The sequence below is a fragment of the Tachypleus tridentatus genome, chromosome 7, assembly GCF_004210375.1.
Source record: "Tachypleus tridentatus isolate NWPU-2018 chromosome 7, ASM421037v1, whole genome shotgun sequence".
In the NCBI taxonomy this organism is placed as follows: domain Eukaryota; kingdom Metazoa; phylum Arthropoda; class Merostomata; order Xiphosura; family Limulidae; genus Tachypleus; species Tachypleus tridentatus.
The window spans coordinates 109,478,798-109,502,193 of NC_134831.1; the positions used below are offsets into that span (position 1 = coordinate 109,478,798).

At 35.3% G+C, this 23,396-nt stretch overlaps 1 protein-coding gene across 1 annotated transcript in view; it reads right to left on the reverse strand.

Moving 5' to 3' along the window:
* The window catches only part of LOC143256385 (calcium-activated chloride channel regulator 1-like), a 57,076-nt gene extending 34,074 nt beyond the window's left edge, over positions 1-23,002 (reverse strand). The window contains exons 1-5 of the mRNA XM_076513564.1: positions 22,719-23,002; positions 18,639-18,703; positions 16,338-16,423; positions 16,059-16,152; positions 14,952-15,170 (exon numbers count right to left, since the gene is read on the reverse strand). Coding sequence (XP_076369679.1) covers positions 14,952-15,170; positions 16,059-16,064 — 225 coding nt within the window. The 5' untranslated portion in view covers positions 16,065-16,152; positions 16,338-16,423; positions 18,639-18,703; positions 22,719-23,002. The remainder of the gene's footprint in view (positions 1-14,951; positions 15,171-16,058; positions 16,153-16,337; positions 16,424-18,638; positions 18,704-22,718) is intronic.
* Between the last annotated feature and the right edge of the window lie 394 nt (positions 23,003-23,396).

Below are 23,396 nucleotides of genomic sequence, written 5' to 3' on the forward strand. Positions count from 1 at the left end.
CATCGTATCTCTCAACGGAACACTTGTCAAACCCAACCATGACTTTAGTTTACCATGAACATCGTATCTCTCAACGGAACACTTGTCAAACCCAACCATGACTTTAGTTTACCATGAACATCGTATCTCTCAACGGAACACTTGTCAAACCCAACCATGACTTTAGTTTACCATGAACATCGTATCTCTCAACGGAACACTTGTCAAACCCAACCATGACTTTAGTTTACCATGAACATCGTATCTCTCAACGGAACACTTGTCAAACCCAACCATGACTTTAGTTTACCATGAACATCGTATCTCTCAACGGAACACTTGTCAAACCCAACCATGACTTTAGTTTACCATGAACATCGTATCTCTCAACGGAACACTTGTCAAACCCAACCATGACTTTAGTTTACCATGAACATCGTATCTCTCAACGGAACACTTGTCAAACCCAACCATGACTTTAGTTTACCATGAACATCGTATCTCTCAACGGAACACTTGTCAAACCCAACCATGACTTTAGTTTACCATGAACATCGTATCTCTCAACGGAACACTTGTCAAACCCAACCATGACTTTAGTTTACCATGAACATCGTATCTCTCAACGGAACACTTGTCAAACCCAACCATGACTTTAGTTTACCATGAACATCGTATCTCTCAACGGAACACTTGTCAAACCCAACCATGACTTTAGTTTACCATGAACATCGTATCTCTCAACGGAACACTTGTCAAACCCAACCATGACTTTAGTTTACCATGAACATCGTATCTCTCAACGGAACACTTGTCAAACCCAACCATGACTTTAGTTTACCATGAACATCGTATCTCTCAACGGAACACTTGTCAAACCCAACCATGACTTTAGTTTACCATGAACATCGTATCTCTCAACGGAACACTTGTCAAACCCAACCATGACTTTAGTTTACCATGAACATCGTATCTCTCAACGGAACACTTGTCAAACCCAACCATGACTTTAGTTTACCATGAACATCGTATCTCTCAACGGAACACTTGTCAAACCCAACCATGACTTTAGTTTACCATGAACATCGTATCTCTCAACGGAACACTTGTCAAACCCAACCATGACTTTAGTTTACCATGAACATCGTATCTCTCAACGGAACACTTGTCAAACCCAACCATGACTTTAGTTTACCATGAACATCGTATCTCTCAACGGAACACTTGTCAAACCCAACCATGACTTTAGTTTACCATGAACATCGTATCTCTCAACGGAACACTTGTCAAACCCAACCATGACTTTAGTTTACCATGAACATCGTATCTCTCAACGGAACACTTGTCAAACCCAACCATGACTTTAGTTTACCATGAACATCGTATCTCTCAACGGAACACTTGTCAAACCCAACCATGACTTTAGTTTACCATGAACATCGTATCTCTCAACGGAACACTTGTCAAACCCAACCATGACTTTAGTTTACCATGAACATCGTATCTCTCAACGGAACACTTGTCAAACCCAACCATGACTTTAGTTTACCATGAACATCGTATCTCTCAACGGAACACTTGTCAAACCCAACCATGACTTTAGTTTACCATGAACATCGTATCTCTCAACGGAACACTTGTCAAACCCAACCATGACTTTAGTTTACCATGAACATCGTATCTCTCAACGGAACACTTGTCAAACCCAACCATGACTTTAGTTTACCATGAACATCGTATCTCTCAACGGAACACTTGTCAAACCCAACCATGACTTTAGTTTACCATGAACATCGTATCTCTCAACGGAACACTTGTCAAACCCAACCATGACTTTAGTTTACCATGAACATCGTATCTCTCAACGGAACACTTGTCAAACCCAACCATGACTTTAGTTTACCATGAACATCGTATCTCTCAACGGAACACTTGTCAAACCCAACCATGACTTTAGTTTACCATGAACATCGTATCTCTCAACGGAACACTTGTCAAACCCAACCATGACTTTAGTTTACCATGAACATCGTATCTCTCAACGGAACACTTGTCAAACCCAACCATGACTTTATGTTTACCATGAACATCGTATCTCTCAACGGAACACTTGTCAAACCCAACCATGACTTTAGTTTACCATGAACATCGTATCTCTCAACGGAACACTTGTCAAACCCAACCATGACTTTAGTTTACCATGAACATCGTATCTCTCAACGGAACACTTGTCAAACCCAACCATGACTTTAGTTTACCATGAACATCGTATCTCTCAACGGAACACTTGTCAAACCCAACCATGACTTTAGTTTACCATGAACATCGTATCTCTCAACGGAACACTTGTCAAACCCAACCATGACTTTAGTTTACCATGAACATCGTATCTCTCAACGGAACACTTGTCAAACCCAACCATGACTTTAGTTTACCATGAACATCGTATCTCTCAACGGAACACTTGTCAAACCCAACCATGACTTTAGTTTACCATGAACATCGTATCTCTCAACGGAACACTTGTCAAACCCAACCATGACTTTAGTTTACCATGAACATCGTATCTCTCAACGGAACACTTGTCAAACCCAACCATGACTTTAGTTTACCATGAACATCGTATCTCTCAACGGAACACTTGTCAAACCCAACCATGACTTTAGTTTACCATGAACATCGTATCTCTCAACGGAACACTTGTCAAACCCAACCATGACTTTAGTTTACCATGAACATCGTATCTCTCAACGGAACACTTGTCAAACCCAACCATGACTTTAGTTTACCATGAACATCGTATCTCTCAACGGAACACTTGTCAAACCCAACCATGACTTTAGTTTACCATGAACATCGTATCTCTCAACGGAACACTTGTCAAACCCAACCATGACTTTAGTTTACCATGAACATCGTATCTCTCAACGGAACACTTGTCAAACCCAACCATGACTTTAGTTTACCATGAACATCGTATCTCTCAACGGAACACTTGTCAAACCCAACCATGACTTTAGTTTACCATGAACATCGTATCTCTCAACGGAACACTTGTCAAACCCAACCATGACTTTAGTTTACCATGAACATCGTATCTCTCAACGGAACACTTGTCAAACCCAACCATGACTTTAGTTTACCATGAACATCGTATCTCTCAACGGAACACTTGTCAAACCCAACCATGACTTTAGTTTACCATGAACATCGTATCTCTCAACGGAACACTTGTCAAACCCAACCATGACTTTAGTTTACCATGAACATCGTATCTCTCAACGGAACACTTGTCAAACCCAACCATGACTTTAGTTTACCATGAACATCGTATCTCTCAACGGAACACTTGTCAAACCCAACCATGACTTTGAACAGTTTACCATGAACATCGTATCTCTCAACGGAACACTTGTCAAACCCAACCATGACTTTAGTTTACCATGAACATCGTATCTCTCAACGGAACACTTGTCAAACCCAACCATGACTTTAGTTTACCATGAACATCGTATCTCTCAACGGAACACTTGTCAAACCCAACCATGACTTTAGTTTACCATGAACATCGTATCTCTCAACGGAACACTTGTCAAACCCAACCATGACTTTAGTTTACCATGAACATCGTATCTCTCAACGGAACACTTGTCAAACCCAACCATGACTTACCATACATCATTATCTCAACGGAACACTTGTCAAACCCAACCATGACTTTAGTTTACCATGAACATCTCTCAACGGAACACTTGTCAAACCCAACCATGACTTTAGTTTACCATGAACATCGTATCTCTCAACGGAACACTTGTCAAACCCAACCATGACTTTAGTTTACCATGAACATCGTATCTCTCAACGGAACACTTGTCAAACCCAACCATGACTTTAGTTTACCATGAACATCGTATCTCTCAACGGAACACTTGTCAAACCCAACCATGACTTTAGTTTACCATGAACATCGTATCTCTCAACGGAACACTTGTCAAACCCAACCATGACTTTAGTTTACCATGAACATCGTATCTCTCAACGGAACACTTGTCAAACCCAACCATGACTTTAGTTTACCATGCCACAATGTCAATGACATCGCACACCCAAACACTGCACTTGTTTGAAAAACCAAGCATCAACACAGACTTTCACAACATCACACAGTTCTAGAGCAATGGAATAATTATATATGATATCACACACAACAACAACCGATCAATCTCTTTGTACGCAAGAGCGAGACATGCACCAAACGTCATCTCGTTACAAACTCTGCTCGCAAAACGAATTATTTTAATAGGCGACCTGAACTCAAAACACAAGATGGAACACCAGATATTTTAGACTAAGTGTTTTTGATACCAAATATCTTGAACCACATCGATAATTTTCATGTCACGAAGCACATAGGAGGGGACCACCTCCCAATTTCATTCACTCTAATCACGCAAAACAAACAACTCAGTTATTCTCCCCATCAGGTATATGACTGTACAAACAACTTAGTTATTTTCTCCATCAGGTTTATGATTGTACAAACAACTCAGTTACTCTCTCCATCAGGTATATTATTGTACAAACAACTCAGTTATTCTCTCCATCAGGTATATTATTGTACAAACAACTCAGTTATTCTCTCCGTCAGGTATATGATTGTACAAACAACTCTGTTATTTTCTCCAGCAGTTATATGATTGTATAAACAACTCAGTTATACTCTCCATCAGGTATATGATTGTACTAAATGTAATGGGAGAAATTGTCATAAATTCTTAATGAAACCTCCATATTGATGTCGCAGAATATTAACAGCACAGAAACCAGACAACTTCACGCGATCAGTAAACAACTGTTCTTCAAAAAGCAAAATAACAGGAAAAATTTCTGCCACTCGAAGACAAATCAGAAATAAACCTGACAGATTCTGGAAACAATTTTAAGTCAAGCCATCTTACAGAACGTACATAACATCAAATAGGAAAACGCAGGCAACAGGGAACAAAGAAAAGAATAACGTCTTGTGTGGAAAAAAATTCACTACACCGAATTCACCAACATTTAACAAAGTCAAGAAGAGCTCGTAATTAACTGAATTCGGCAACATATTTATACCAAACCTTCTGACTCACACATGTTTACACCAAACCTTCTGACTCACACACATTACTCACACATGTTTACACCAAGCCTTCTGACTCACACACATTACTCACACATGTTTATACCAAACCTTCTGACTCACACACATTACTCACACATGTTTACACCAAACCTTCTGACTCACACACATTACTCACACATGTTTACACCAAACCTTCTTACTCACACACATTACTCACACATGTTTACACCAACCCTTCTGACTCACACACATTACTCACACATGTTTACACCAAATCTTCTGACTCACACACATTACTCACACATGTTTACACCAAACCTTCTGACTCACACACATTACTCGTTTACACCAAGCCTTCTGACTCACACACGTTACTCACACATGTTTACACCAAACCTTCTGACTCACACACATTACTCGTTTACACCAAGCCTTCTGACTCACACACATTACTCACACATGTTTACACCAAACCTTCTGACTCACACACATTACTCACACATGTTTACACCAAGCCTTCTGACTCACACACATTACTCACACATGTTTATACCAAGCCTTCTGACTCACACACATTACTCACACATGTTTACACCAAACCTTCTGACTCACACACATTACTAACACATGTTCACACCAAACCTTGTGACTCACACACATTACTCACACATGTTTACACCAAACATTCTGACTCACACACATTACTCACACATGTTTACACCAAACCTTCTGACTCACACACATTACTCACACATGTTTACACCAAACCTTCTGACTCACATACATTACTCACACATGTTTACACCAAACCTTCTGACTCACACACATTACTCACACATGTTTGCACCAATTATTCTGATCACACACATTACTCACACATGTTTTCACCAAACCTTCTGACTCATACACATTACTCACACATGTTTACACCAAGCCTTCTGACTCACATACATTACTCACACATGTTTACACCAAACCTTCTGACTCACACACATTACTCACACATGTTTACACCAAGCCTTCTGATCACACATTACTCACACATGTTTACACCAAACCTTCTGACTCACACACATTACTCACACATGTTTACACCAAACCTTCTGACTCATACACATTACTCACACATGTTTACACCAAGCCTTCTGACTCACACACATTACTCCCACATGTTTACACCAAGCCTTCTGACTCACATACATTACTCACACATGTTTACACCAAACCTACTGACTCACACACATTACTCACACATGTTTACACCAAGCCTTCTGACTCACACACATTACTCACACATGTTTACACCAAACCTTTTGACTTACACACATTACTCATACATGTTACACCAAACCTTCTGACTCATACACATTACTCACACATGTTTACACCAAACCTTCTGACTCATACACATTACTCACACATGTTTACTCCAAACCTTCTGACTCATACACATTACTCACACATGTTTACACCAAGCCTTCTGACTCACACACATTACTCCCACATGTTTACACCAAGCCTTCTGACTCTCACACATTACTCACACATGTTTACACCAAACCTTCTGACTCACACACATTACTCATACATGTTTACACCAAACCTTCTGACTCATACACATTACTCACACATGTTTACACCAAACTATTCTGACTCACACACATTACTCACACATGTTTACATCAAATCTTCTGACTCACACACATTACTCACACATGTTTACACCAAACCTTCTGACTCATACACATTACTCACACATGTTTACACCAGGCCTTCTGACTCACACCAGTTATCCCACGTGTTTTACCCAAGGTATTCTGATCACACACATTACTCACACATGTTTACACCAAACCTTCTGACTTACACACATTACTCATACATGTTTACACCAAACCTTCTGACTCATACACATTACTCACACATGTTTACACCAAACCTTCTGACTCACATACATTACTCACACATGTTTACACCAAACCTTCTGACTCACACACATTACTCACACATGTTTACACCAAGCCTTCTGACTCACACACATTACTCACACATGTTTTTACCAAACCTTCTGACTCATACACATTACTCACACATGTTTACACCAAGCCTTCTGACTCACATACATTACTCACACATGTTTACACCAAACCTTCTGACTCACACACATTACTCACACATGTTTACACCAAGCCTTCTGACTCACACACATTACTCACACATGTTTACACCAAATCTTCTGACTCACACACATTACTCACACATGTTTAGACCAAACCTTCTGACTCACACACTTTACTCACACATGTTTACACCAGACCTTTTGATTCACACACATTACTCACACATGTTTACACCAAACCTTCTGACTCATACACATTACTCACACATGTTTACTCCAAGCCTTCTGACTCACACACATTACTCCCACATGTTTACACCAAGTCTTCTGACTCACATACATTACTCACACATGTTTACACCAAACCTACTGACTCACACACATTACTCACACATGTTTACACCAAGCCTTCTGACTCACACACATTACACACATGTTTACACCAAGCCTTCTGACTCACACACATTACTTAATAACCATATAGCACTAATTGGAGTTAAACTGTTTAAATAATAACTGGTGAAGACAAAAATTATCATCCGAGCAATTAAAAAGTTACTGGACAGCTTTCTAAAATATCTAATGACCCTTGACACATGGACACTACCCCAAGATTGGAAAACAGCAGTAATTAGCATAATAGCCAAATTCAACAATAACGTCCAGGATCTTTCTAACTATCAACCAATTGATTTTCTAAACAATTTCAGCAAACTACAGTGGAGCGCCGTTAAGCCGTGGTATTTGGGGGGTCAACCTGCTTAACCGCGGCTTAAGTGCTCCGCGGCTTAAACCTTTGTGACTGAAAAGCAGAAGTCGCCAACAGCTCCGCCGAGGAGCCTCATCCGGGCCATTGCGTGATCATTACATCGGATTATCGAATTAAAAATAATACTTTAATTATTGATCACTTTTTTCACGGACTTACCGCGGATTAACTTTAATGTATGGAGAGGTGTGATTCGGTAACAATGGCGGCCTCCATAAAGCTGACATAGAGAGCGGATAAGGTAGATTAACGGTCGATTTCTATTGTAATATATTTTATTTATTTCCCAAATTAAAGCAAATCCTTTTTAAATATCCCCTTGAAGTTATAAAGCCAGGATTAAATTCGTAAGCCGCGTTTTTACACGTTCTTAAATTAGCGGTGAGCCGCGATAATCCTCGCTCACATCGTTCATAACACTTGCTACAGCGGCTGAAGCGATTTCGCGGTTTACTGGTCCACGGCTTAATGGCACTCCACTGTATTGGATAGTGATCACGACTAGACTGCTATTCCATCTAGAGAAAGAAAGCAACTTATCTAATACATGAAACACGACTAGATGCAATAAACAAAACAGCTGACCACCTAGTAACACATGAAACACGACTAGATGCAATAAACAAAACAGCTGACCACCACCTAGTAACACATGAAACACGACTAGATGCAATAAACAAAACAGCTGACTACCTAGTAACACATGAAACACGACTAGATGCAATAAACAAAACAGCTGACCACCTAGTAACCGAACCTATATTTCTAGCCTACAACCGAACATATGTTACATTTCTAGATGTTAAACGATTCGATTCTGTTTGGTATGATGCCATTTTATATAAATTATCAGATTAATAACACAACCATTAATATTAACATACAGACTACCATACAGCCCTAAGGATAACATACAGACTACCACACACCCTAAGGATAACATACAGACTACCACTATACACTCATCTTTCATATCTCGCCAACTTTGATGACATTTCGAACATCAAGGACAGAAGAATGCAACACAAAAAATGTGTTAATATAAACTTACTAACTCAAGAACTCTCCAGTCTTGCAACACTCAAACTCACATGTACCGTCTGATTACCACAACAAACCCTAAACCACAATAATCATACAAGTTCGTAACCCCATTAGTAATTTAACCAATATATATTTTTACAGCTAAAGCACTACTCTGATAGAGTGTTCGGCGTTCGAATAGTAAATGTGGTTTTCCTCGGGCACTCCAGTTCCCTAACCCTAACCCTCATCAAATTTGTGGCATGGGATCTAATAATCCCAATCGACCTGAAGGACCATAAGTCCAAAACCCACCGTTGATTTTGTCATAGAAGTCGCGGCTTGTCACTATTACATCATCCCTAGTTATATACTATTAATACAGTTTTAAACATTTCTGTAGCGCATTACTACATCCTCCCTAGTTATATACTATTAATACAGTTTTAAACATTTCTGTAGCGCATTACTACATCCTCCCTAGTTATATACTATTAATACAGTTTTAAACATTTCTGTAGCTTACTATTACATCCTCCCTAGTTATATACTATTCATACAGTTTTAAACATTTCTGTAGCATACTACCACATCACCTAAGTTATATATTATTGACTTAGTTTTAAACATTTTTCTTGCTCAATACTACATCACTCCCAGTTATATATGAACAATGTAGCCAGTTTTAAATACTTCTGTAGCTCACTAGTACACAACCCCTTGTTAAATATAAACAATATAGCTATTTTGAAACATTCCTGTAGCTAACTACTACATAACCCCAGGTATATATTATCAACACTGATTACACATTTCTGTTTATATTAACAACTTTAAACAGATCACTACAACATCATGTGCTGTTACATATTATCACCTGGGTTAGTTTTAAACATTTCTGTTTATATTAACAACTTTAAACAGATCACTACAACATCATGTGCTGTTACATATTATCACCTGGGTTAGTTTTAAACATTTCTGTATGTCACTACAACATCATGTGCTGTTATATATTATCACCTGGGTTAGTTTTAAACATTTCTGTATATCACTACAACATCATGTGCTGTTATATATTATCAGCTGGGTTAGTTTTAAACATTTCTGTAGCTCGCTACAACATCATGTGCTGTTATATATTATCACCTGGGTTAGTTTTAAACATTTCTGTAGATCACTACAACATCATGTGCTGTTATATATTATCACCTGGGTTAGTTTTAAACATTTCTGTAGATCACTACAACATCATGTGCTGTTATATATTATCACCTGGGTTAGTTTTAAACATTTCTTTCGCTATCTACTAAACCATCATTGGTATACTTTATCAACTTAGTTTCAAACTTTTCTGTAGCTCACTGCTGTATCATCAACAGTTATATATTATTAACTTAGTTAGTTTGACACATTTCTCTAGCTGACTACCACATCATCCCCAGTTACATATTCTCAACTTATTTTTCTGAAGCTCACTATTACATCACCCCAATTATTAATTATGAACTTAGTTAGTTTTAAACATTTTTATAAGTCACTACTACATCATTCCCAGTTATATATTATGAACTTAGTGAAACATTTCTGTGGCTCATTGCTACATCACCCCTGTTATATGTATCAACCTAGTTTAAATAATTTCTGTAGTTCTTTACTACATCACCTCAATTACATGCTATCAGCTCAGTTAATGTAAACATTTCTGTAGCTCACCTGTATCTCATCGCCAGTTATATATTAATAACTTAGTTAGTTTTCAATTCTTTTGTAGCTCACTACTACATCACTCTTACATATTATAAACTGTGTTTTAACGATACCTAAAGCTCAATACCACATCAACACCAGTTGTATATTAAGATATTTGTTACATATTATCAACTGTGTTTTAACGATACCTAAAGCTCAATACTACATCAACACCAGTTGTATATTGAGATATTTGTTACATATTATCAACTGTGTTTTAACGATACCTAAAGCTCAATACTACATCAACACCAGTTGTATATTAAGATATTTGTTACATATTATCAACTGTGTTTTAACGATATCTAAAGCTCAATACTACAATTAGTTACATATTATCAACTGTGTTTTAACGATACCTAAAGCTCAATACTACATCAACACCAGTTGTATATTAAGATATTTGTTACATATTATCAACTGTGTTTTAACGATACCTAAAGCTCAATACCACATCAACACCAGTTGTATATTAAGATATTTGTTACATATTATCAACTGTGTTTTAACGATACCTAAAGCTCAATACTACATCAACACCAGTTGTATATTGAGATATTTGTTACATATTATCAACTGTGTTTTAACGATACCTAAAGCTCAATACTACATCAACACCAGTTGTATATTAAGATATTTGTTACATATTATCAACTGTGTTTTAACGATATCTAAAGCTCAATACTACATCAACACCAGTTGTATATTAAGATATTAGTTACATATTATCAACTGTGTTTTAACGATACTCAATACTACATCAACACCAGTTGTATATTAAGATATTTGTTACATATTATCAACTGTGTTTTAACGATACCTAAAGCTCAATACTACATCAACACCAGTTGTATATTAAGATATTTGTTACATATTATCAACTGTGTTTTAACGATATCTAAAGCTCAATACTACATCAACACCAGTTGTATGTTAAGACATTTGTTAGTTTTAAACATTTCTGTGTGCCACTACTATATCACAATTGATACTATTTTAACAACTTGGGTAGTTATATACATTTCTGTTGTTCACTACTACATCACTCCCAGTTATATATTATCAACTCAGTTCTAAAGATTTCTTCAGCTCAGTGCTATGTAACCTCCACTTATATATTAACAACGTAGTTAGTTTTAAGGATTTCTCTTCTTCACTGCTACACCATCTTCACTTACGTATTATCAGCTTAGTTATTTTTAAACATTTCTGCAGATCAATACTACATGACCCCCTGTTATATATTAACAACAAAGTTAGTGTTAAATATTTCAGTAGTTCACAACTAACCCACCCTAGTTATATATTAAAAACGTAGTTAGGGTTAAATATTTATGTAGCTTACTACTACGTCATTCCCAGTTATATATTACCAACTTCGTTACTTTGAAACATTTCTGTAGCTCACTAGGACATCATCCTAAGTTACGTATTAACAACTTACTTAGTTTTAAGCATTTCTGTAGCTCTCTACTACATCACCACCAGTTATATATGAACACTTTGGTTAGTTTTAAACATTTTTGTAGCTTACTACTACATTATGATCAGTTATATATTATAACTTGGGTAAGATTTAGACATTTCTGTAGCTCACTTACTACATTATGATCAGTTATATATTATAACTTGGGTAAGATTTAAACATTTCTGTAGCTCACTACTACATTATGATCAGTTATATATTATAACTTGGGTAAGATTTAAACATTTCTGTAGCTCACTACTACATTATAATCAGTTATATATTATAACTTGGGTGAGATTTAAACATTCCTGTAGCTCACTACTACATTATGATCAGTTATATATTATAACTTGGGTGAGATTTAAACATTGCTGTAGCTCACTACTACATTATGATCAGTTATATATTATAACTTGGGTGAAATTTAAACATTTCTGTAGCTCACTACTACATTATGATCAGTTATATATTATAACTTGGGTAAGATTTAAACATTTCTGTAGCTCACTATTACATTATGATCAGTTATATATTATAACTTGGGTAAGATTTAAACATTTCTGTAGCTCACTACTACATTATGATCAGTTACATATTATAACTTGGGTAAGATTTAAACATTTCTGTAGCTCACTACTACATTATGATCAGTTAGATATTATAACTTGGGTGAAATTTAAACATTTCTGTAGCTCACTACTACATTATGATCAGTTATATATTATAACTTGGGTAAGATTTAAACATTTCTGTAGCTCACTACTACATTATGATCAGTTATATATTATAACTTGGGTAAGATTTAAACATTTCTGTAGCTCACTACTACATTATAATCAGTTATATATTATAACTTGGGTGAGATTTAAACATTCCTGTAGCTCACTACTACATTATGATAAGTTATATATTATAACTTGGGTAAGATTTAAACATTTCTGTAACTCACTACTACATTATGATCAGTTATATATTATAACTTGGGTAAGATTTAAATATTTCTGTAGCTCACTACTGCATTATGATCAGTTATATATTATAACTTGGGTGAGATTTAAACATTGCTGTAGCTCACTACTACATTATGATCAGTTATATATTATAACTTGGGTAAGATTTAAACATTTCTGTAGCTCACTACTACATTATGATCAGTTATATATTATAACTTGGGTGAAATTTAAACATTTCTGTAGCTCACTACTACATTATGATCAGTTATATATTATAACTTGGGTAAGATTTAAACATTTCTGTAGCTCACTATTACATTATGATCAGTTATATATTATAACTTGGGTAAGATTTAAACATTTCTGTAGCTCACTACTACATTATGATCAGTTACATATTATAACTTGGGTAAGATTTAAACATTTCTGTAGCTCACTACTACATTATGATCAGTTAGATATTATAACTTGGGTGAAATTTAAACATTTCTGTAGCTCACTACTACATTATGATCAGTTATATATTATAACTTGGGTGAAATTTAAACATTTCTGTAGCTCACTACTACATTATGATCAGTTATATATTATAACTTGGGTAAGATTTAAACATTTCTGTAGCTCACTACTACATTATGATCAGTTATATATTATAACTTGGGTAAGATTTAAACATTTCTGTAGCTCACTACTACATTATGATCAGTTATATATTATAACTTGGGTAAGATTTAAACATTTCTGTAGCTCACTACTACATTATGATCAGTTATATATTATAACTTGGGGAGATTTATTGCTGTAGCTCACTACTACATTATGATCAGTTATATATTATAACTTGGGTAGATTTAAACATTTCTGTAGCTCACTACTACATTATGATCAGTTATATATTATAAATTGGGTGAAATTTAAACATTTCTGTAGCTCACTATTACATTATGATCAGTTATATATTATAACTTGGGTAAGATTTAAACATTTCTGTAGCTCACTACTACATTATGATCAGTTATATATTATAACTTGGGTAAGATTTAAACATTTCTGTAGCTCACTACTACATTATGATCAGTTATATATTATAACTTGGGTGAAATTTAAACATTTCTGTAGCTCACTACTACATTATGATCAGTTATATATTATAACTTGGGTAAGATTTAAACATTTCTGTAGCTCACTACTACATTATGATCAGTTATATATTATAACTTGGGTGAGATTTAAACATTTCTGTAGCTCACTACTACATTATGATCAGTTAGATATTATAACTTGGGTGAAATTTAAACATTTCTGTAGCTCACTACTACATTATGATCAGTTATATATTATAACTTGGGTGAGATTTAAACATTTCTGTAGCTCACTACTACATTATGATCAGTTATATATTAGGACTTGTGTGAGATTTAAACATTTCTGTAGCTCACTACTACATTATGATCAGTTATATATTAGAACTTGGGTGAGATTTAAACATTTCTGTGCTCACTACTACATTATGATCAGTTATATATTATGAACTTAGTTAGTTTTGAACATTTCTGCAGCCTACGAGTAGCTTCTTCATTGTTACAGATTATAAAAATCAGTTAATGTCGAGCTTTTCTCTTGCTCAGCACTGTCGTCATCAGTAGTTGTAGGTTCTCAACTCAGTTCCTTTTAATTTTTTTCTAGTCCATATGGTTTTCAATCCTATATTTAAACATATTTATAGCTCACCACCTATTGCTATTGGTCCTCAAGCCAATTACCTTTAAAGCTTTCTGTAGCCCATCACCTATCGCTGTTGGTCCTTTTGCTTCTTTGGGCATCTTCTCAATGATGTCGCCCTCGTTTTCCCTGGTTTTCTTCGTTAATTCCAACTCTATCTTTGCGTTCAATCCAAAACTCACAATTCCAATAAACGTTCCCTCTTCCAGTTTCCGGATAAACCTTGCAGCGCTTTCTCGTAGTTTAATCATCGGGTTCCTCTAAACATCAAAATATAATTATGGAGGACAGTTTTGTACTTGAATAAATAAAAGTTCAAAGAATGTGAAAGAATTACGTGTGCTATGTTTGTCTGAAGTTAAGCACAAAGCCATACAATAAACTATGTGCTATGTTTGTCTGAAGTTAAGTACAAAGCCATACAATAAACTATGTGCTATGTTTGTCTGAAGTTAAGCACAAAGCCATACAATAAACTATGTGCTATGTTTGTCTGAAGTTAAGCACAAAGCCATACAATAAACTATCTGTCTTCTGGTCACCACGGTTTCTAGCGTTGTTAGCCCACCGTGCCACTGGAGCCATCTGTTAGCAGATGAAAAAAAATTAATTTGTTTAAATATTTGGTGAACTGTATCATGAGTTAAACTGTTTGTAGGCTAAACTATCAGTTTACTACTGTTTATAGACTAAACTATCAGTTTACTACTGTTTATAGACTAGACTATCAGTTTAATTTTTCTGCAGTACGATGTGATTTAACTTTAATATGTTGACACAAAGATGGACCCCGGGTTTCAGTTTATTCACCATTAAACAAATTAATCATTCATTTCTTACTCAAAGCAATCTACCTACAACTGATCTTAGTTGATAACAATATTTTCGGTCGTAATCCCAATAACAACTCACGAAATTTGATCAGCTCACTAATACATTTAAGGGAGATTTATATTCACATGTTAGACAGAGAACGCAAAATAATCCTCTTAGCAATAATTATATAATAAAAACCAGATAACATGAGTATCACATATTTGAAAATCTGAATGATATGGTTAATGAAATTAACATTAAAAGAAAAAAATAAATTAATTACGAAACATGGAGAAATAAGTGACAACAAGAAGAAATGAGATGGCCCTTACGTGCATACTGCCGGAAGTGTCAAGAATAAGTACACATCGTGGAGACTTGTCTGCTTGGACAACACGGAATGTGGGAGTTTCAAAATATTTTAGTCTGAAAAAAATTGTTTATTAATTTAACAGAAAAAAGAGATTGTTCTACACTGATAGACTTAACACAGGAAGACTAGAAACTAATATTAGGATATTTATAATTATCTCTTTACACTTTGCTCCATGTTAAAATTCTCCCCAGTTTATCACTAGAGAGCGTTGTTTAATATAACCATAATTGTGTACTTAGTAAGACTGGGTTGTGACTCCGTAAGGTCGTAAAAACCAATTCCTTTATTTTCACTGCAGTAGCCGTTGTAAGTAGATGTCACCTAAGTACAAGAAGAATGCATAATTATGAAACAAATAGACCAGTGATAAGTGTCAAAATGTGCTGTATCACAAAATATAAAGAGTTTTAGTTAAAACTTTTGTTTTTAAACTATTAATAGATCCGCCGTAAGAAGATAGAGTAAACACTATTTTACTACATTTTGGTTTTCAATGTTAGAGTAGAAACTTGTAAATAAAATGGTGTTACTACACTGTCTTTCGTTGGAACTACTAGGATTGTGACAGAATTGTAATATTATTGTTGTAATGTTATAGTACTAACTTTAACTACACTGTCTTTCGTTGGTAACTACTAGGATTGTGACATAATCGTAATATTATTGTTGTAATGTTATAGTACTAACTTTAACTACACTGTCTTTCGTTGGAACTACTAGGATTGTGACAGTATTGTAATATTATTGTTGTAATGTTATAGTACTAACTTTAACTACACTGTCTTTCGTTGGAACTACAAGGATTGTGACAGTATTGTAATATTATCGTTATAATGTTATAGTACTAACTTTAACTACACTGTCTTTCGTTGGAACTACAAGGATTGTGACAGAATTGTAATATTATCGTTATAATGTTATAGTACTAACTTTAATTACACTGTCTTTCGTTGGAACTACTAGGATTATGACAGTATTGTAATATTATCGTTATAATGTTATAGTACTAACTTTAACTACACTGTCTTTCGTTGGAACTACAAGGATTGTGACAGAATTGTAATATTATCGTTATAATGTTATAGTACTAACTTTAATTACACTGTCTTTCGTTGGAACTACTAGGATTATGACAGTATTGTAATATTATTGTTGTAATGTTATAGTACTAACTTTAACTACACTGTCTTTCGTTGGAACTACTAGGATTGTGACAGTATTGTAATATTATCGTTATAATGTTATAGAACTAACTTTAACGACACTGTCTTTCGTTGGAACTACTAGGATTATGACAGTATTGTAACATTATTGTTGTAATGTTATAGTACTAACTTTAACTACACTGTATTTCGTTGGAACTACTAGGATTGTGACAGAATTGTAATATTATCGTTATAATGTTATAGTACTAACTTTAACTACACTGTCTTTCGTTGGAACTACTAGGATTGTGACAGAATTGTAATATTATTGTTGTAATGTTATAGAACTAACTTTAACTACACTGTCTTTCGTTGGAACTACTAGGATTATGACAGTATTGTAATATTATTGTTGTAATGTTATAGTACTAACTTTAACTACACTGTCTTTCGTTGGAACTACTAGGATTGTGACAGAATTGTAATATTATTGTTGTAATGTTATAGAACTAACTTTAACTACACTGTCTTTGGTTGGAACTACTAGGATTGTGACAGAATTGTAATATTATTGTTGTAATGTTATAGTACTAAGTTTAACTACACTGTCTTTCGTTGGAACTACTAGGATTGTGACAGAATTGTATTATTATTGTTGTAATGTTATAGTACTAACTTTAACTACACTGTCTTTCGTTGGAACTACTAGGATTGTGACAGTATTGTAATATTATTGTTGTAATGTTATAGTACTAACTTTAACTACACTGTCTTTCGTTGGAACTACAAGGATTGTGACAGAATTGTAATATTATTGTTGTAATGTTATAGAACTAACTTTAACTACACTGTCTTTTGTTGGAACTACAAGGATTGTGACAGAATTGTAATATTATCGTTATAATGTTATAGTACAAACTTTAACTACACTGTCTTTTGTTGGAACTACTAGGATTGTGACAGAATTGTAATATTATTGTTGTAATGTTATAGTACTAACTTTAACTACATTGTCTTCGTTGGAACTACTAGGATTGTGACAGTATTATAATATTATTGTCATAATGTTATTGTGCTAGCTTTAACTGTACTATTAACGTAACTCTGTTTCTTCTGAAAACTCACATGTTGTTACATTATTACTCTCGTCATAGTTTATAAAAATCATTTTCCAAAGTTACACCCAATTATCTGATAGCGTTTTGTGCACTGAATTTTACTCATATTACTTCGCATTAATTCAAATAGCTACTTTTAATTAAAGTTTGTTAATAATACGTTCTTTGCTTAGCAAATGTTTGTCTAAAGACGTTTCTTAATAGATGTACGTAAATCAACCTTTTCTCCACTTGTCAACATTATTCAACATGATATCAGTGATAAATTCATACCAATCCTCGTCTCTTATTTTCACAACTCCCTTTACTGTACGTTATCCACTGGTGGAACAGAACATCTGTAAAACATCAGTAATCAAATGTTGGGTTAGAACATCCCTTAACATTGATATTAATGCTTTAAATAACATTCTTAAGTAACAGATAAAGTAAAGGAATGAGTACACCCCACATGATGAACCTTTAAACTTGTAGAACGTACACCACCCTCCAACAAAACATGATCCTTTAAACTAGTAGAACGTACACTACCCTCCAACAAAACATGATCCTTTAAACTAGTAGAACGTACACCACCTTCCAACAAAACATGATCCTTTAAACTAGTAGAACGTACACCACCTTCCAACAAAACACTGATCCTTTAAACTAGTATAACGTACACCACCCTCCAACAAAACATGATCCTCTAAACTAGTAGAATGTACACCACCCTCCAACAAAACATGATCCTTTAAACTAGTATAACGTACACCACCCTCCAACAAAACATGATCCTCTAAACTAGTAGAATGTACACCACCCTCCAACAAAACATGATCCTTTAAACTAGTAGAACGAACACCACCCTCCAACAAAACATGATCCTTTAAACTAGTATAACGTACACCACCCTCCAAAAAACACTGATCCTTTAACCTAGTAGAACGTACACCACCCTCCAACAAAACATGATCCTTTAAACTAGTAGAACGTACACCACCCTCCAACAAAACATGATCCTTTAAACTAGTAGAACGTACACCACCCTCCAACAAAACACTGATCCTTTAACCTAGTAGAACGTACACCACCCTCCAACAAAACACTGATCCTTTAACCTAGTAGAACGTACACCACCCTCCAACAAAACATGATCCTTTAATCTAGTAGAACGTACACCACCCTCCAACAAAACACTGATCCTTTAACCTAGTAGAACGTACACCACCCTCCAACAAAACATGATCCTCTAAACTAGTAGAACGTACACCACCCTCCAACAAAACATGATCCTTTAAACTAGTAGAACGAACACCACCCTCCAACAAAACATGATCCTTTAAACTAGTATAACGTACACCACCCTCCAAAAAACACTGATCCTTTAACCTAGTAGAACGTACACCACCCTCCAACAAAACATGATCCTCTAAACTAGTAGAACGTACACCACCCTCCAACAAAACATGATCCTTTAAACTAGTAGAACGTACACCACCCTCCAACAAAACACTGATCCTTTAACCTAGTAGAACGTACACCACCCTCCAACAAAACATGATCCTCTAAACTAGTAGAACGTACACCACCCTCCAACAAAACATGATCTTTTAAACTAGTAGAACGTACACCACCCTCCAACAAAACATGATCCTCTAAACTAGTAGAACGTACACCACCCTCCAACAAAACATGATCCTTTAAACTAGTAGAACGTACACCACCTTCCAACAAAACATGATCATTTAACCTAGTAGAACGTACACCACCCTCCAACAAAACATGATCATTTAAACTAGTAGAACGTACACCACCCTCCAACAAAACATGATCCTTTGAACTAGTAGAACGTACACCACCCTCCAACAAAACATGATCCTTTAATCTAGTAGAACGTACTCCACCCTCCAACAAAACATGATCCTTTAAACTAGTAGAACGTACACTACCCTCCAACAAAACATGATCCTTTAAACTAGTAGAACGTACACCACCCTCCAACAAAACACTGATCCTTTAAACTAGTAGAACGTACACCACCATCTAACAAAACATGATCCTTTAAACTAGTAGAACGTACACCACCCTCCAACAAAACATGATCATTTAAACTAGTAGAACGTACACCACCCTCCAACAAAACATGATCCTTTGAACTAGTAGAACGTACACCACCCTCCAACAAAACATGATCCTTTAATCTAGTAGAACGTACACCACCCTCCAACAAAACATGATCCTTTAAACTAGTAGAACGTACACTACCCTCCAACAAAACATGATCCTTTAAACTAGTAGAACGTACACCACCCTCCAACAAAACACTGATCCTTTAAACTAGTAGAACGTACACCACCATCCAACAAAACACTGATCCCATATATCAGTAAAACGTACATAACCCTCCAGCAGAACATGATCCCATATACCAATAAAACATACACCACTATCCAGCAGAACATATCCCATAGGCAAGTAAAACATACACTGTCTCCAACGAAATAAGAACCTTTAGAGCAGTAATATCTACATCAATAGAACATACACTTATTGTTCAGTAAAACATGAAATATTACGTAAATGATTCGTTATTTAACTTAATCAGGTAAGTAGCATTAATGAAGTACAAAAGAGTACTACATTAATGAAACGATTACAGTACAACTTGTTTCTCTTAAACATGCTGTCAAACTGAACCTTTATTCTAATACAGTTACGACAGAAAGTGTTCGTACCCCTACGTCCCGAGTAGTTTTTTGCTCATAACTTAAAATGTATCACGATTAGGCTAATAGAAGTATGTTGTATAATAAATATTATACTAACACACATCTACATAATTTTTATGTGAATTAAACGACAATTAAACTGTTTATAAACAAATAACCAAAAATAGGAGGAGCAGAAAGTGTTCGTACAGTTCAGAACGTGTGAAAAAAACTGATATTCCTGTGAAAAGTTTGTTTAGTTTGGCGAATAAACTACATTATATCATTCCAGAACTAGATATTGGGTTCATAATTATTGGAATTTAGCCAGCAAAAAATGTACTTCCGGCTAGTTAGCACCGTCTCCGTCACTATCTGCTTGGTCATCATGGTGAACAGGAAACAACTAACTGTCAAGTGATTTAAAAAACCGAATTATTGTAAAACACAAGTATCGTGTGTCTCTTTCCGGTATTGCTACACAGCTAAATGTGCCGAAATCTATTGTTCAAAGCATAATTGCCAAGTTCAAGCTTACAGAATCAACTGCTAACCTCCCTCGTTCCGGACGCCCCACCAAACTTCCAGAGAGAACCAACAGGAAGGTTCTCAGAGGAGTTAGTAGGAACCATCGTTTAACACGTAATGACACACAGAAACTGGTAAGGGAAACTGGGGTTGAAGTAAGCACCTCTACAGTTACGAACATGTTATGCTTTTCTAGGTTCGAAGCATGCCGTCCTCGTAGAACTCCATATTTTGTGCCTATATCATTTAGAAGCACAATTGAGGTATGCAATAAAGCATGTAAATAAACCCTTTACTTATTGAAACAGTATTCTTTGGTCAAACAAGACTAAAATCGAGCTTTTCGGCCAAAATGATGTTCGCTATATTCTCCGTAAGAAGAGGGCACGAAATCTTCCAAAGAACACCGTCTTTACAGTTAAACACGGAAGTGGCTCCATCATGCTATGGGGTTCCTTCAGCTCTTCTGGTGAATCATGAAAAAAGAAGAGTACGTTGATATATTTCGTACTTATATCAAGAATGATGCTCAGAACTTGTGGCTTGGGCATCGTTAGATCTTCCAGCACGACAATAACCTTAAACACACATCAAAATATGTGCAATCATGGTTGCAGAGGAACCATATAAGCGTTCTGGAGTGGCCATCGCAGTCACCCGATCTCAAACCAATTGAAAACGTTTGGCATGAGTTGAAGACCAGGGTTCATCAGCGTCATCCGAGAAACTTGCAAGAGTTGGAGGTTTTCTGTAAAGAAGAATGGAAGAAAATACCAGTCGAGTACTGTCAAACGATCATGGAGGGATATGAGGAAAGATTGCGCCAAGTAATTCACCTGAAAGGCTACACAACTGACCATTAAAGTAGACACACGAACACTTTCTGCCCCCCCCATGTTTGGTTATTTATTTATAAACAGTTTATTTGTTGTTCAATTTATATAAAAAATTATGTAGATGTGTCTTAGTATATTATTTATAATATACTATACTTTTATTATCCTAATCATGATACGTTTTAAGTTATGAGGAAAAACTACTCACGACGCAGGGGTACGAACACTTTCTGTCATAACTGTAGATCTGAAGCAGGTTACAAAGTTTATCCTGAAACCAAATAATTAAGCTTGGTTACTTGATTTATCCAGATAGTTAGGCTTCAAAAGAAAATCTGTTGGTAAGAAGATAAAAAGTCCTTGCTGGCCACATTTTCCTGAACCGACTGTATAAGGTGCACTGTTATAAAAGACATTTGGTGGTCCGATTCTGATGTCTGCTCTGGAATACCACCTGCTGCTGATCACTTTATGGGGACGATCTGTCCAGTTGTGGCTAGAAGACGGAACTACAACAACGACCTCTCGCAAATAAAACTTTCCGCTGGTAGCATCGAATAAAATTTTTGATGTTTCAGAGAGGAGATCCTAAGAAGAAGATTTGGAATAACATAATAACTATGGCTTTACATTATTACTAATATAATGATATTGTACTTGTAGTATTAATTAACATAATAACTATGGCTTTACATTATTACTAATATAATGATATTCTACTTGTAGTATTACTTAACATAATAACTATGGCTTTACATTATTACTAATATAATGATATTCTACTTGTAGTATTACTTAACATAATAACTGTGTCTTTACATTATTACTAATATAATGATATTCTATTTGTAGTATTACTTAACATAATAACTATGGCTTTACATTATTACTAATATAATGATATTCTACTTGTAGTATTACTTAACATAATAACTATGGCTTTACATTATTACTAATATAATGATATTCTACTTGTA